This window comes from Lepisosteus platostomus, chromosome 9 (assembly GCF_059453375.1).
Source record: "Lepisosteus platostomus isolate fLepPlt1 chromosome 9, fLepPlt1.hap1, whole genome shotgun sequence".
NCBI lineage: Eukaryota > Metazoa > Chordata > Actinopteri > Semionotiformes > Lepisosteidae > Lepisosteus > Lepisosteus platostomus.
The window spans coordinates 44,606,750-44,621,474 of NC_142619.1; the positions used below are offsets into that span (position 1 = coordinate 44,606,750).

Consider the following 14,725-nt stretch of genomic DNA (forward strand, 5'->3'; position numbering starts at 1 on the left):
ACTTTTTAGAAGCACCTTTTTGCAGCAACTTCTGCTTTGAGCATTTTAAAGTGTGTCTGTAACAACATTTCATATCTGGATTTGGGGATGTTTGCTCAATCTTCCATGCAGTTTTGCTCAAGCTCCATGAATCAGCGAACTTTCACTCAGGTCCTTCTACAGATTTTCAATGGGATTCTGGGGTTCCAGTCTGGGCTTTGGCTGGTCAACCCAAGGACATTCACCTCTTGTTCTAAATCTATCATATTGTGCCTTGGGTTTGCTGTCCTGCTGGTATGTGACTTTTTTGCTGACTGAAGCACGTTCTCCTTGAGAATAAGACTATATTTGACCGCATTCATTGTTCCCTCTAACCAGACAGGTACCCCAGTCCCTGCTGCTGAAAAGCATGCCTATGTGATGATGCTGCCACCATCAAGCTTCATGGTACAGATGGTGCTACACGGGTGATAAGCTGTGTTAGGCATAGCACTTTGCATTCAGCCAAGGAGTTCAATTTTTATTTAATCAGACCAGAGAACCTTTTGACACATACAGTAGTATGAGTCTCTCACATAGAGGCTAGATCTGCATAGTGCTACACTGATTGTTGTCCTTGAACAGGTTCTCTGATCTCAGCCATGGAGTTCTGTCAGGGTGGTCATTGGGTTCTTGGTCACTTCTTCTGTGATCAAACTTCTTCTTGCCCAGTTGCTTAATTTGTGGAGACAGCCTGCTCCAGGAAGAGTCTTGGTGGTTCCATATTCTTTTCATTTCCTAAAGATGGACTCGACTCTGCTCCTGAGAATTTTCAAAACCCTAGATATGCGTTTCCCCCTTTCCAGATCTATACCTCCTCATAACTGTATCACAGAGTTGCACAGACAGCTCCTTAAGCTTCATAATAGTTTCTGCTTTGATGTGCATTGTCAACTGATATAGACCTTACATAGACAGGTGCATGTATATTTCTTCTAAAATCAACTATATGAATCAGATGCATATGCACTTAATTTGGAGTGTCATAGCAAAGGGGGTGAATACCTGCCAAATCAAGACATTTCTGTGTTTTCTTTTAAAATATATGTAAAAAACGCTTGCTCCACTTTGACATTAAATAATTATTTGTGTAGTGAGAACAAAAACACACATAAATATATATCTATTTGAGTTTGCAAAATAAAATGTGAAAATATCCAAGGGGGTGAATACTTTCTGAAAGCACTATTAGCAATCAAAGCATTTCAGCTGAAAGTTCATGAAAGTTCATAAGCTTCACACTTGAAAAGCACACAAGAACACTAAATTGTAGATCATGTGTGAAAGATCACAACTTTGTGAAAGTAATAAAAATTTCATTGAAAAAAATAAATCTTCAATCTTTTGAGATAAATAATACAGCAGTGAAAATGCAAGAGGAAGTGGCCTTTGAAAACAGTGAATGTCCAGGTGCATGAAGCAGTGTCTGTTGTAGCATCCACTGATGCAGTCTATTAAGAACAATAACCTTACCTGTTCAAGTTTATCCCTACATATAGTCTAAATAAATAAAACATCAACAAAACATGTTTTTAATTATCAAAGCTACAGGGGCAGCAAGAACTCACCATGGTTTATCCCTGGGCACTTTCGAAGCAAAGACTGTGTGCTGCTGCTTATTAATGGAGGTATGCAGATTGTCTTTGGGCATTCTGAATGGCTTTGAGTTGCTGTTGACTGAGTTGTGGGTGACACAGACTTTGGGTTTCATCTGGGCTAATGATGCTCTAGAATTACAGGGGGATGAAGCCGGTGAAGGGGAGGGTTTAAACACAGAACCGTGTCTTCTTTCTGCAAAATGTAAAGACAAAAAATAAATGTCACAACTTACCTGAAATTCACTGTATTCATAGCACATGTACAATAACATCCAAAATTCACAGACACTAAAGACTGAATATTTACTTCTGTGTGTGAATGGACATGTACATTACTAACAATTACCTTGTAATAATAAACTCAAAAGGTGATCTTTGTTGTATGTGAAATACATCACACACACTAATGAAATGATGGCTAATATTACAGATGTTAAGAATTCTTTTTGATACAGATACATTTTTCAATATTTTTTTATATAATGCCTTGCATGTCGAGACATCCTGATGAAGTGCTTTACAAATAAAGACATAAGCAATAAGAATACACAATACAGCAAAACGGCAATACAGCCATGTAGTGTTATTCTCAAACATCAGGAAATGTGTTTTTAAAGGTCTTTTAAAACGAAGACAGAGAGTCTCAGGTACAACATGCCAGTTTATGTGCATTTATGTAGAAATCCCTATCGTTCAACATCTCAGCATGGGTGCACACTGCAAAACCCAAAGTTAATGATCTGATGTGTCTGAGTGGAGCCCAATAGCTCAGTAATTACTTTATGCAGCAAAGAGCTACATTATTAGGAGTACTGAAAAATAGGAGAGGGATCTGGGTGCCAGTCCAGGAAGAACAAAACAAGTCTAATGGACCTGCAGGACTTTCTGAACTGAATTCTGAATGTGCTGAAGCTTGTTCATATACTTAAGAGAGACCAGCACAGAGTTACAGAAATCTAATCTTGAGAAAACAAAGCCACGAATCAGTTTCTTGGCATCTCATCTTCTAGTTCACATAATACAGCCACAATCCTACAGTACAATCCTGAAACTACAGCTACAAAGGTAGTGGAAGGTACAGGAAGCCAATTCACTAAATTCAGAACCTGGTACAGTTGTACCATTCAAGGCTTTCCAATCCAGGTACTCAAAAAGAACAATATTCAGTTCCTTGCAAGTATAGCATTTTAAAACTGAAATGGTAATAAAAACTATAGTTCACCCCCTTGCCCCAAAGAACAGGATGTTTCTACAAAGCGCACAGCAAGGTAAGCAACCTGGTTTAACAGACAGCATTTTGGCTGATGCCTCATTTAGTTTCAAGGTCACTTGTACATCAGGCTTATTTAACAGGGTTAAAAGCCTTAAACGAGCTGAAAGACTGAATAAAGACTGAATATTTCACAAAACTACCTTCACAAAAGCTGCATAAAAAGCCTTGAGCCACGCAACCTAGATTTCAAAACATACTACAAATTTCAATATTGAATGCCAAAGCAGCAACAAAAGAATCTTAACTGATGAGAGCGAAAAACATTAATATTCGTAAATCCATGAGGTACAGTGCCCAGCTAGAGCCCCATAGTAAATACTTCTATCTGTGGATGATTCCTAAGATGACCTTGCATACTAAATGATAGGATTCTGGTTGATTTTCAAAGAATCAGAGTGAAAAACAGTACTGCATTTATATTTCTCAGAGCTTTATAGAGCAGTGGTCCACAAGACGAATAAGAAGACTTGCATCCAGTAGAAACCACCAGCAGGTGAGAACTTCACAGCAGTCAGAGGACAGGCAAAGCAAAAGGTAATCCTTTGAGTACAACAATGTTTGCACGTACACAACACTTTAAGGTTGTTTGTAGGATTGTGCTCAAAGCTAGTTTTATAACCAGATGGTTTCGCATGATATTCTGACAGAAAACGAAAACTGAAACCCTCCACGAAGAACTTCCTAGACAATAGCAAACCAAAGATCAAACAAGTATGTACAGTGTAACATAAAAAGAAACAACTGAAGAAAAGTCTACTTTTCATCTAAAGGCGGCAGACATAAAAACTAATTGTGTGTTTTCATGTTGTACGGAAAAGGGACAGTTTTTAAATGCTCCTTACAACTAATTCTCTTGCACATAAAAATTACTTTTAGCAAGTCACATTTCTCCTCAGTGCATTTCATCTGACAGTCTATCACCTGGTCTTGTGACTTGAAAGTTGCTAGTCTGTTCACAGAGGAACCTCATCTAACATTCCTTCAGAAGTTCAGTATAATTCATAGAAGCCTTTTTTTCTTTCAAAGCAGACATTACTATTAAAAAATAAAGGCCTAATGTAAACACAATGTAAAATAATGATAAGACAAAGAATTGCAAACTGTAATATTTACATTTTTGTAAGCATGAAAAACATCTATAGAAAAACATGATTTATTAATAGTGATTAAACAAAGGAATGATCTGTTTTCTGAGACCAAGGCCTAAATGATTAATAAAACTTGTTGATATGAATGTTGCAATTCATTTGAGGTTCATTTACATGTTAAAGTACTGTATATGCAAAGTAACTAGTTATTGAACCAAACATATCATCCAACACAGTACTTATCAAAGTCATAATTACTAATATTTCAAAATGTTTTAAGATGGTAAATCTATTAATGACTTGGTACAGCTATAATTGCATTATTTCATAATGACAGATTTAAATCACAGCCTGCTATCTCTGGAAACTACATCACATGGAGCTGTGCAGAACAACAAACTGGAGTGTGGGCACAGTACATCCTGCTGTCCAAAAAATTTGTCATCAATATGGCTCAAAGCCAAATACCAGATAAGCTGCAGCAGCTCCTGATTCAGTTTACAACAGCACTAGGCTTCCAGCTTCATGAGGATATAAAAATAAAAATAAGCAATGATTACACAATTAAGTACATTTTCATATAAAGTTTGTTAGAAATCAGAAGTGAATTATGAAAATGGTGATTATGTCTTGACCTCTGTGTCCAGTGTAATGAATCCAGTTATTGTGTTTTCTATAAAAGATATAATTGATACGTAGCCACAAGAAAAAAAAAAACTTTTTGCATCATTCATCAGTATTATTTACTTCTAAGGATATTTCATGGAAACTCTTAATTACTCATTATAGATATTGCCGTGACATTTGCTGAACAAAATTCCTCAGAGCAAGATATAGTGAACTGATATAAGACACTGGGAGTGCATTCTTAACTTTAAAAACTCCTAAGACTTCTACAGTTTATAGAATAAATGTCATTTATCATCTGGTAGCTTTCAATTGCCAAAAGACAACTTGCATTTGTTTTAGATATCGGACTCATTATCTTCATCCTGCCTCTATACACATTTTAAATTTGGAATCAGCTACACATGTAGTTATATTAAAGAGTAACACCCGTTTCTAACAACTTGCACTCCCCAGTGAATTCCCTGACCTTTTTAATTTTCTGGGAGTGTGTGTCCCGTAAAATCAATATGATATTATACATAAGGAATATGTTATATACAACTAATATACAGCAGTTTCAGCTTTAAAATAATTTTCCCTTGGATGTTTAAGTGATTCTCTAATATTGAGTGACGAGTGATCCTCTGGAAATTTCTACCTCTGTGGAATCCTCCACAGAGTGAGACTGCTTATTAATCAGATTCAATTTTGTGAAGTAACATATAACTGAGAGTGAGCCCATACTGTAAATGCACGAAATATCAGGTCTGTCATTTGATGACACAGAAAATGACTAGGCAAGCCAGGCAAAACATCTTCACATGCCAATACTGCTGGCTGGAGGGTTGCAAATTCCTGCACCATAAAGCCCATCCCAAAACTAATAATCTCTGCACTGAGAACACTACTTTCACATCACACTCCCTGCAGACAACACATCAACGAAATTACCACTATATACAGTAGGCTGCAAAATACTAGATCTACTTTACCATTGATACCTGACTCAAAGACGTCACATACTAGCTCATAAAGCGCACAAGATAAACCTTCTTATTATTTTCTTTTTTGCAATTCTTCCGTGTGGGCCAAGCTGAGCTTTTTTGAACCACCTGTAAAGGAAAAATGACAAATCCAGCACTGGACAGCAGGGTTCCAATGGGTTGAAACAAAAGGATTCTGGTCAGCAAAAAGCTGCTATTAAGTGCAAGGCTTGTCATTTGTGATAGGCCTGAGGTATAAACTACTTCTTTAACCCCCATTTTAATCAGGAAAATTAATTTTCAGAATTGGAAGAATGAAGGATCCAACCGAGCATCACATTTTGTGAAGATTTCAGAAAAAAAAATATTAAAATGTTTTTGGGATGTTTAAGCAAAAAATAAAAACTCACAATCTGTTTTGGTATGTAACAGCAATGTAATCATTTTCTTCACATATTAATTAAGCCTATAAATTATATACTGTCAAAAAAATTAAACTGTGGAAAATAAGGAATTAATATCAGGTTATACTCTAAGTCAAACATGAATGTAATTAAACTGGCCGTTAATCAGTGCAGCATCATCGCAACTACAGTGGTTTTGAAAATGTGTAAAATGGTAAAATGGAGTTTACATTCATTTAATTTACACCAGTTAATTGGCTTAAAAGTGTTAGTTAATTCCATTAAAAAAAACATTTGACGTGTGTCTATACAACTCAGTTGATCAATACAGTAAAATGATCAGTATAGTAAAATGCCATAAAACTTACTGTTCCTGCTATGCATGGTTTTTGAAGGGCAGTCCTCTCTAATCACTGTGCAACTATTCCCCAGCTACCTGTAGAGCCAAAGGGTTGCACATCGTAAAGAAATAGATTAAATTCTGCTAGTTCAATTTAAAACACTTGTGGGGGCTTTTATATAATATAGACATACGGGCACATACTGTACACAAGTCTATGTTTCCTCTCGCTAGAGAAAAACAATGAGGTTGCCTTTTTTATTCTTCTGTATTGGACTGCTAAACTATAAAATATTCTTCATCTGACTTGCATTTTAAAGTCATACAATAATGTCCAGATATTAAAAAACTTAAATCAATCCAGTGATAACATACTTTGATGTTCTCCTCCCCACTAATAGCTGATGTTTGGTGAGCATTCTGGCACACTATGGCTGCCGTCACATCATCCAGGTGGGGGCTACATTACTTGTAAAGCCCTTTGAGTGAGGGGACCAGAAAAGCGCTATGTAAGTGTAAGCAATTATTAAATTATTATTATTAAATGCAAGTAGGATATAGTGTCTAATATAATGAGAAGGATATTTAATGAGAGCAGCGTTACACCCTTGTAGAAAGATCTCATCAGTTCTCAGAAGCAAACGCTGCACCTGTTCATGACTATTCACAACTAAGCAAAACTGGGCTGGTGCTTTATTGGCAACCCCATGTTAGGTGACACACTTCAAAGACAGTGTTCACATTACCTCCTTGATGTTCATGGTTGAATCTTGGTTTATTTGTGCATTTATTCAGTAATAGTGCTTACCAGCTTATCAGGCCACTCAACTCATAGTAAAAAGTAATTGTCAAATTGCAAAGTAATTCAGTCAATGCCCTGAATGGATTTATGTTTTCCATAGCAAAGGTGGTTAATATTTTTAATTAACATATTTTATTTTTATTTAGTTTTTGGTTACACTTAGTTTATTCCCTCAATAGAAGTGTTCAGTTGCAGCATTCAAGTTTTTATTAAAAATATTAACTTCAAAGAAATGTGCACACATCATTCATACTTCAACAAATGGGACATCTTAGGAAGGGGGAATACTTTTGCAAGGCACTTTTGGAAATTAAGCTATTTAGAAATTCTTAGGAAAGAAAGATGCTATATAAAGACAACTATATATAACTATATTATACACAGTTGACACTATTAATTATATATATATTTGTCAATCTCTAACTTAATCATATTGTTCATTTTATCTAAATAGCTTTAAATTAGCTGCTATTTACAATCCAATCGATAACATTACACAATGAAAATTATAAAGCAAAGACTAAGAAGATACAAAAGATAAATATAATAAAAAAGCTTTTCTAAAAAGAGTACATATTTGGACTAGACGTAAAAGCGGTTTCTTTCAGTGGAAACACACAGTAAACTAGAATCAGTTGAGCGAAAGTCTTGTGTAAGGAAATAAACAAATAACATAATCCCCAGATACTAGGAAGCCATATGATAAGAGTCTTGAACATAAGCAAGATTTTAAAATAAACTCAAAACCTGACAGGAAGCCAGTGTGAGGATTCCCAATTCAGGAGGGAAGTGATCACTTGCATGCAACCTGGTTAAGATTTTAGTTGCTAAACTCTGATAATGTTGCAACATAAGCAGTTTTAGAGACCATAACCAGGGCATTACAAGAACCACATCTTGAAAAACATATAGATGAATATGCACAGACGGCATAGTAGGCTGCCTGTCAATATTTCTCCGATGGAATTTGTTTTACAGTATTCTAGACAACAAGATCAAAAGACAACTCAGTATCACCAACATCTTCATTTTGGATTGAAACTCAAGCACATAGCCACCAACTGGCAATGTTACAGAACCGTTTTTTGGAATGGATTAGATTGGACCCAAGAAGATGACCACAGTCTTGTCACAATTAAGATGAAAAACGTTTTTCTGGCATCGAAGCTTTTATATCAGAAATGCAATCAGAGAACTTTTGTTTAATGTGGTCTAGGTTTATTTGTGGATATAGATTTGAGTATCATCTGCATAGAAACACATTACGAATGACAGTGTAATTTTAGAATGTACACGTGAACACAAATTGAAATACGTTCACACTGAATAGTAAAGGGCACAGTATCTGGCCCTGTGAAACACCAGATGAAATCAACCCGGCCTCAATACTAAACTAATTTTATTCCTTCACCAAGAGCAATAAAATACCAACACTTAGCAAGCTTTTATTAGAAAGCTACATTTTGAATTACCAATAACTGTTACACCCACCCAGTTAGAAATAAGTATGCTTTGATGTCTCACAGCTACCAACCCCACAAACGCACATGGGAGAATGAGGAACCATTGACGTCTCTGACTTGCACAGCTTCAAACCATTCGACTTCTAACACATCACAAGCACCACATCTCATACCAGAAGCTCAGATCCGATTGGAGGAGAGACTGCTTTCTCACTGACGGCATGCCTGTCAGAGTTCGCTGAGAGTTGAGGGATTCCTGGCCAGCTAATCTCGGTCTCCCCCCGGCAGTGCTCAGTCAATTGTGCGCCTCTATCTGGGGGACCCTGGTCACAGTCAGCTAGCGACGTGACCCTGATTCGAGCCCGTGACCACAGAGGTCCGCCTGAGCCACTCAGGAGGTGCACAACGAGGTAAGATTTAAAGCATTTGAAGGTATTTCCAGAGATAGGAAACAATCTGTATAAGAAGAATGTGATGAATTACCTTAGAGAAGGCAGAAATGCAATCTAAGAGGAAAGATGCACCTGAATAAGCTGCCAAGAGAAGATCATTAGCAACTTTAACAAGAGTGGTTTCACTGCTATGTAACTGTCTGAAAAGAGAAGAAAATGGTTTGAAATGTTTCCACAGAAAATAAAGAAAATGGTTTATTAACTCTGTCAAACCACACCTGTGAAGTAGTTGTACTAATGAAATTAATCTGAATTATTTTACATGGAACTGCATGTTGCATAACACCAAACCACCTTCTTAATATACTATGCTCCAGATAACCATTTACATATTTTAACACTAATGGCAGAGATCATTTAAAACAAATCTTTGCTTGAAATATTTATAAAAAGTAATTACAGACTACAGAGTAATTAAAAATAAATATTCAATTAAATACTGAACATGAAAATGAATGGAATAATTAAATCTACCAAATCAGTCAAACTGGTTAAAGATTTAGAACATTATTAGATAAAATGGAATACAAAGCCTAAAAAAATCAAATCAAGAAAAACATCAGTAAAAAGATGAAAACAACTCCAAATGTTACTACTTATTCCCATTTTATTTGGCTGATGCTTTCTTTCAATCAACTTACAGTTGCACTCTTTTAGTTGATATACTTGGCTCAAGCGTACAACAGCTGTGTTTCACCTGGGACTTGAACCCACAACCTCCCAGTTATGAGTCCAGCTCCCTAACTGCTGCTTTACAATGCTGGCAAGATATAATTCAAGAAAGATGTAATTTGTTTTTGCCTTAAAGAATACTTCTACTGTGTTTGGTTTTGTAAGAAACCATTCTTTACCAAAGTTTTTGTGTATTTCCAGCATACATACACAATTCTTTTAATTAATGTACATAAACATACCATTGCATGTAACCCCCGCCCCCACCTGTAGTGTATGGGTAAGTAAAATTAAGGGTATGCTCACATAGGACCATGTTGAGTGCAAGAGGCACTTATTATTATACACAGGGAAATTGGAATCTGGCATAAACTACCCAGCCATGTTGTTGAAGGTTCTTTAAAAAAATACCTTGATGGGCTCCTCTGATTAATTTGCTATGACCAAACAAATGAGCTTTCTGGGCTGAACAGCCTCCTCTCGTCAGTCACATCTCTTCTGATTGCATATTCATCCACAGAGTTAGTAACTCTAGGCCCCCTGAACAGAAACATTTTACAGATATCTATGCATATAAGTTGACATTTCTAGCACCTCTAAGTTTAAACACAAAGAAAAGAATTGGCGGGTCACCCCCGCATCTCAGAAGTGGTACCTTCCAAGTCATATAAATTTCAACTGATCTACAGTACGCTACTTTTGTAATCAGAATATTAAATAACATAGGTTTGTTATATTAAGTGACAATTCATTTTAAGTAGCAGAAAATGCTTAAATAATAAATTATGTTTTAATTGAAAGTAGTACACATTTGATTTTAGACAGTAAATTGCTGTCTTGCAAATCTTGGTTTGTAAGGAGTGCAAACAGTTCTAAAATGTTGAGGGAGCTGCAACTAGAAATTAAATTATCATGAGTCATACTGCTCATAGAAAAAGTATTGTTTATTTTACAAAGGCTTTGGGTTCTTTGTTTTAATGAACCACCTCTTCCAGCAAGTCAAAACAATGCTTTTTAAAAGTTAAAAGATCTTGGTTAAAATTCTTCTTCCTTATCTTCATAATTATATAATCTACAAAATCCTAAAATTCTAATCAAAACCATAACATCAAGCAACAATATAAGACATTATGCAATTCCCTGAGCTATCCCATCAGGGTAATTTGTAAAAGTCTGTAATAAAAACTATGGATATTAAAATCAATTGAGACTGGTTGTTGATTGCACTATAGGCCACGTAAGATTTTCATCCAGAAACATATTACGTAATATTCATGTACCGTGTAGATTAAGACAAATGAGTATCTCTTTCAAGATATTCATAAAAGAAAAAAATGACAGAAAAATAAACATGATCAATTTAAAATAAATGTGTCATTTATATACAAATAGGAAAAAAACCCTCTAAAGCAAACATTGTGACCACAAAAATCAACCCTTCTAAATTTATGTATTCTCCTCTTTAAATGTATTATATGGTATCACAATGATACATTTCACATTAATGTACAAATCACGATTACAGAGAAAAGTCTTTCTCTGAAAGGTACACTAAAACAAAACTCACTTTTGACTAAAAGCTTGTACTGTAAAGGAAATGACTGGGGTTTCACTGTATCATTGTGCAGCCATAGGAAGTAGTGCAACGCAGCATGAAAAAAAATGTCAACCATCTTTTTAGCTAGGCAGAGTCAGACTCAAGAACTGAGGACTGTTTCTGAAGTGCTGCTATGAAACTGAAATGCCCTGTAGGTCATGGCTGCAGTAAACAACTTAAGCACTTCCCAGTTAAGCAAAATGTGAAAGACCCAGTTCCCGATGGATTTGAAACACTTTGGTTACACTCATAAATTAAATCAACGTTACAGAAAAATCATACAGGAAAAAAAAGTATGTCAGCAACTGGGAACGAATTACAACACCCTGCCATTCGAGCAACAAATGCAAACTCAAGGCACTTACATGGGCACAGGCGGCCTGCCTGATCAGGCTGTGCAAAAACTGTAAACATGCTGCACCTCCCAGGGCTGGAGTACTTCAAAACGCCACAGAGACTGCAACAGGAATCCTAAACTGACTGTCCATCGTAGCGCTCATTCCACACGGCAATGGCATTATTCCTACGCTGGCACGTGCTGTTTGCAGCAGAAGTTAATCTCCAGAACTCTGCAAACGTAAGTAGGACAGGCACTTATCAAACGCCCAAGTTTCAGGTCCTACTGTGATCAGGCAGCACAAGCTCAGAGAAAGATGGCCTGCTGCCAAGAATAACAAGCACAAAACGCTACTGCCTTTTCCCTGTTTAGACATACGTTATCTATACAAGCGCACGTGCAACCCACACAAAAACACCAAGTCTTCTGCTGAAGCAGTTGTGCTAAATCCACACAACAAAAGTGAAAGTAAACCGTACACCACTCTACCCTCATCGACAGGGCAGGATTTCTGGAATGGAATGTTACTTGTTTATGACAGAATCAGTCCTCACTCTGTATTGTACGTACAATGTCCCAGAGGCTCTTTACAAATTATACAACTGTACAGCTACACTTGGCACTCTATGGAGCTGCTCTTTGTGCATGTGTCAAGCGCACATTTTATAATGGAAGAAAAACATTTGGCAACAAAAGTTTATCTTTATAAACTATTAGCAGTGAGATAAAACCAAAAAAACTATTACTATTAAGAAACCCCCATACCCTGAGTGTGCAATAATCAAAAATCCAAAGTCCAAACTACAATGACTTTATTCTGAAGAAACTCTCAAAATATAGGAACATTAAATGGAATTTCCAGAGACATGGATACCATACTTAAATGCAAGCTTAAATATGAAGAAATTGTTCAGCAAGTATGAAACATAACATGATACAAGTGAAGAAATTCACACGAGAGTATGTCTACAACATACACTGGATTCAAAAACTTTCAAAAGGTGAATCTTAAAATGCTACAGGCATTCGTAAGGCAGGCTGTACACAGAATTAGGTGTGCACCCCACTCAACAGCCAGTTACAGATCAGAGAGACTCTATACTAATGTTTACAAAAAAAAGTTTTAAAAAATCATGAAGAATTCTCTGTAGAGAGCAGTTAACCACTGTACAGAGGCCACAGGACTAATGAAATCTGACCATAAAGAAGATGGTTTGTTTTTTATAAATTACGCTAACTCGTGTGACTCATAGTCAACAGGGTAGTGGGATGCTTACCACTGCTTCCTTACAGCTCCAGGGTGCTGGGCTCAACGCTGGTCTTAGGCTGTACATGCAGAGTTTGCACATTTTCCCTGTGCTTACGTGGGCCTTCTCCCAACTGGACAGTTTTTGCTCAACGATACGTAGCTTAGGTTCCATTAATAAATATTAGTATTTAATTTAGAATATCGTGCACAAATTTGATCACCACATTATATAAAAGAATACTGCTGCTCTGGAAATCAAACTGGGCGATAGCTACCAGATACATTCCAGGGCTTAAGGGAATGTTCTACTTGAACTTGAACTATATTGCCATACGTAACCGGTACATGTACTGGTACAATGGAATTCTTCCTTACAGAAAGTCTCTCGAATGTTAAAACAAGTGTAAAAACACAAAGTGCAGACAGTGCATCAAGACAATATACTGTACAAACAAACAGTAGACAATGTACAAGTTAACAAGTAAACAGTTTGAAGGAAAAAATGACTGCAGATGTGCAATTAAATTATCATTTTCTTATATATAAATATATAAAGAGGTGTGGGGGTATGGAACAAAAAGTTGGTTGAAGCTGATACCCCGGTTTCCGTCAAGAAATGTCGGGAAGAGAACCCGACTATCTACTAGATAGGCTAGAAGGGCTAGAGGATATAAGCAGAGTCTGCCCTCTATACCTTTTTTGTTGTTGTTGGAAGTCTCAGTTCTACTGTACCTTGAATACTTTCTGCTCCTCCTAGCCTGAAATGTATTGTCGTCCCAGAATTGAGCGTTACAAAATATTCCTTTCAATGTGGAAACACTGATTAGACTGGAAATTCAACATTGATTAGTTGTATCTATTACCCTATGAAAATGCAGAGTGTTTCCAAACCTATGCTGAAAAGGAAATTACTGTTATACAGGATACATGGTACTGAATCTTCTGCAAAGTCTTAATACGCTCTGATTACAGGAAAGTGATTCTCCTCTACATAGGTTTTATTATTATGGTACATATGTTATAAATTGTGATAATAAATAGCAAACTGCATAAACGTAAAAGTAGGGGCCTGGGAGTCTAGCTCATTGCCCCATTCACTTCACTTACATCTATGAGAAAGACTATGATGAATTTTTCTAAGCTGTTCACTTAGACAATTTCTACGAACAAGCACTTTGAAAATGCAAAGTAACAATGTACTTCTTGACTAACTACCATGAATATTAGCTTCTATGATTGCACCTAAAGAACATGCTAATTTTAAAACATTTAGCTATTAAAAATGTGCAATGTTATAGCACCATCTGCTGGACATTTTTAAAATGTCACGCTGTAGTGTTACTGTATTGCAAGTTTTCACATGCGAAACGGGCCTACTAAGTAAAACACATTTTGCGTTGCTGCATGATTGCCAATGTAAGGCATGCAGCTCTCGCTGCCCCTGCCGGGATTCGATCCCGAATGCTTGCGGGCCCCGAGCACACACAGCGCCACCCCCTGGACAGCAGGCATCCAGTTTCACACTATCTGTAACATGACATCTGTAACTCGCTCAGCTCTGGTACTCCCACACGCACATTAAAGATTCAACGAGTTGTTCATACCCTTCTGTCATCAGAACTGACTGCAACAAGCCTGCCTCTCAGCAGGGGGTGGCTCATGAGGCCTAGCCACATGGAAAAGCACAGCGGAACACAAGATATCATGCAAGAAGACTTTATTTTAGTAAAGGTCTTCACTATTTACAACACAAATCCCTACTCTAAACCCACCCAACAACAGCTACCACTGTGAATCACTTTATGTACTAACCTAGTCAATTAAACTGAAGTGAGAATGT

The 14,725-nt window shown here is 36.7% G+C and overlaps 1 protein-coding gene across 13 annotated transcripts in view; it reads right to left on the reverse strand.

The window, feature by feature from the left end:
• Positions 1-14,725, reverse strand: part of atxn7l1 (ataxin 7 like 1) — a 54,472-nt gene that overhangs the window by 25,385 nt on the left and 14,362 nt on the right. For 7 of the 13 annotated variants that reach the window (XM_088645161.1, XM_088645175.1, XM_088645162.1 and 4 more), the window contains one exon: positions 1,587-1,809. In XM_088645161.1, coding sequence (XP_088501287.1) covers positions 1,587-1,809 — 223 coding nt within the window. Of the gene's footprint in view, positions 1-1,586; positions 1,810-6,341; positions 6,410-10,113; positions 10,243-11,664; positions 12,099-14,725 lie in introns of those variants that run through there. The other 6 variants (XM_088645171.1, XM_088645169.1, XM_088645172.1 and 3 more) reach the window with 4 other exon arrangements.